General features: G+C 46.0%; 1 protein-coding gene across 1 annotated transcript in view; it reads left to right on the top strand.

The window, feature by feature from the left end:
• The window catches only part of CSUI_011368 (peptidase m16 inactive domain-containing protein), a gene marked incomplete at both ends in the record, with an annotated part of 2316 nt that extends 1370 nt beyond the window's left edge, over positions 1-946 (top strand). Inside the window, one exon of the mRNA XM_068071467.1 lies at positions 259-946. Within this exon, the coding sequence (XP_067916557.1) occupies positions 259-946 (688 nt within the window). The remainder of the gene's footprint in view (positions 1-258) is intronic.
• Between the last annotated feature and the right edge of the window lie 47 nt (positions 947-993).

Genomic DNA, 993 nt, shown 5'->3' on the forward strand with positions numbered 1-993 from the left:
TCCTATACCTCCATATTCTCTTAACGATCTCGCCCCCGTCCCTTCGTTATCTTCTCCACCGGCTGTATGTACACCTCCTTTCTTGAAAGGAAAGCATGATGAACCTCAACATGTTAACTCCCCCCCCCTACAGCCCNNTCTATCTTCCACCTTTCCTTCTTCGAACTCAACACCCGATGACGCTTATCAGATAGCACTCGCATCGATACCTCCAGCACCTCTCTCTTTCTCACCTGGTCTACGTATGGGTCGACTAAGGAATGGGTTAGAGTATCGTATTCTTCAGCATCCGTTCCCAGCGCATAAGATCGCCGCCCATCTGATCGTCTATGCTGGGAGCTTACATGAAGAAGATAACGAGCAAGGTCTTGCACATCTCCTAGAGCACTGCGTGTTTCAGGGGACTCGGAAATTCCCTTCAGCCTCGAAAGTTCGAAAGGAGCTTGCTGCTCTAGGCATGTCTTTTGGTGGCGATCTAAATGCCTATACAGATTTCCACCATACAGCTTATACACTTCATAGCCCAGTCGAAAGTCAACTGACCTTTGAAAATGAAGAAGGAGAAGACGATCAAGAGAAAGAGGAGGAAGATGAAACACAGGTTCAACAGAATCTTCACGATAGAGATGATGAGAATGATAAGATCTCCTCCTCTTCTTCTCCGTCATCATCTTCTTTAGACAAGCATACCAAGAGACATCAAACAGAGCAACGAGAAGAAGGCGAAGAAGTGAGGAAGAAGAAGAACAAGGATAAGAAAACGTCCTCCCCTCCTCTTCCATCCAACTTGGAACGATGTCTTGTTCTTCTCCGAGAATTAGCCTTTGCGCCTCTTCTTGAATCGGGGGAACCGCTAGAAGCAGAAAGGCATGCAGTTCTAAGTGAAGAACAGCTAAGACATTCCGTTCAATATCGAGTAGAAAAAAAGATGTTCGCACACTTCCATAGTCAGAATAGACTCGCGCATCGATTTCCTATTGGATTAACTTCTCA

Source organism: Cystoisospora suis, assembly GCF_002600585.1.
Source record: "Cystoisospora suis strain Wien I chromosome Unknown contig_11086, whole genome shotgun sequence".
In the NCBI taxonomy this organism is placed as follows: Eukaryota; Apicomplexa; class Conoidasida; order Eucoccidiorida; family Sarcocystidae; genus Cystoisospora; species Cystoisospora suis.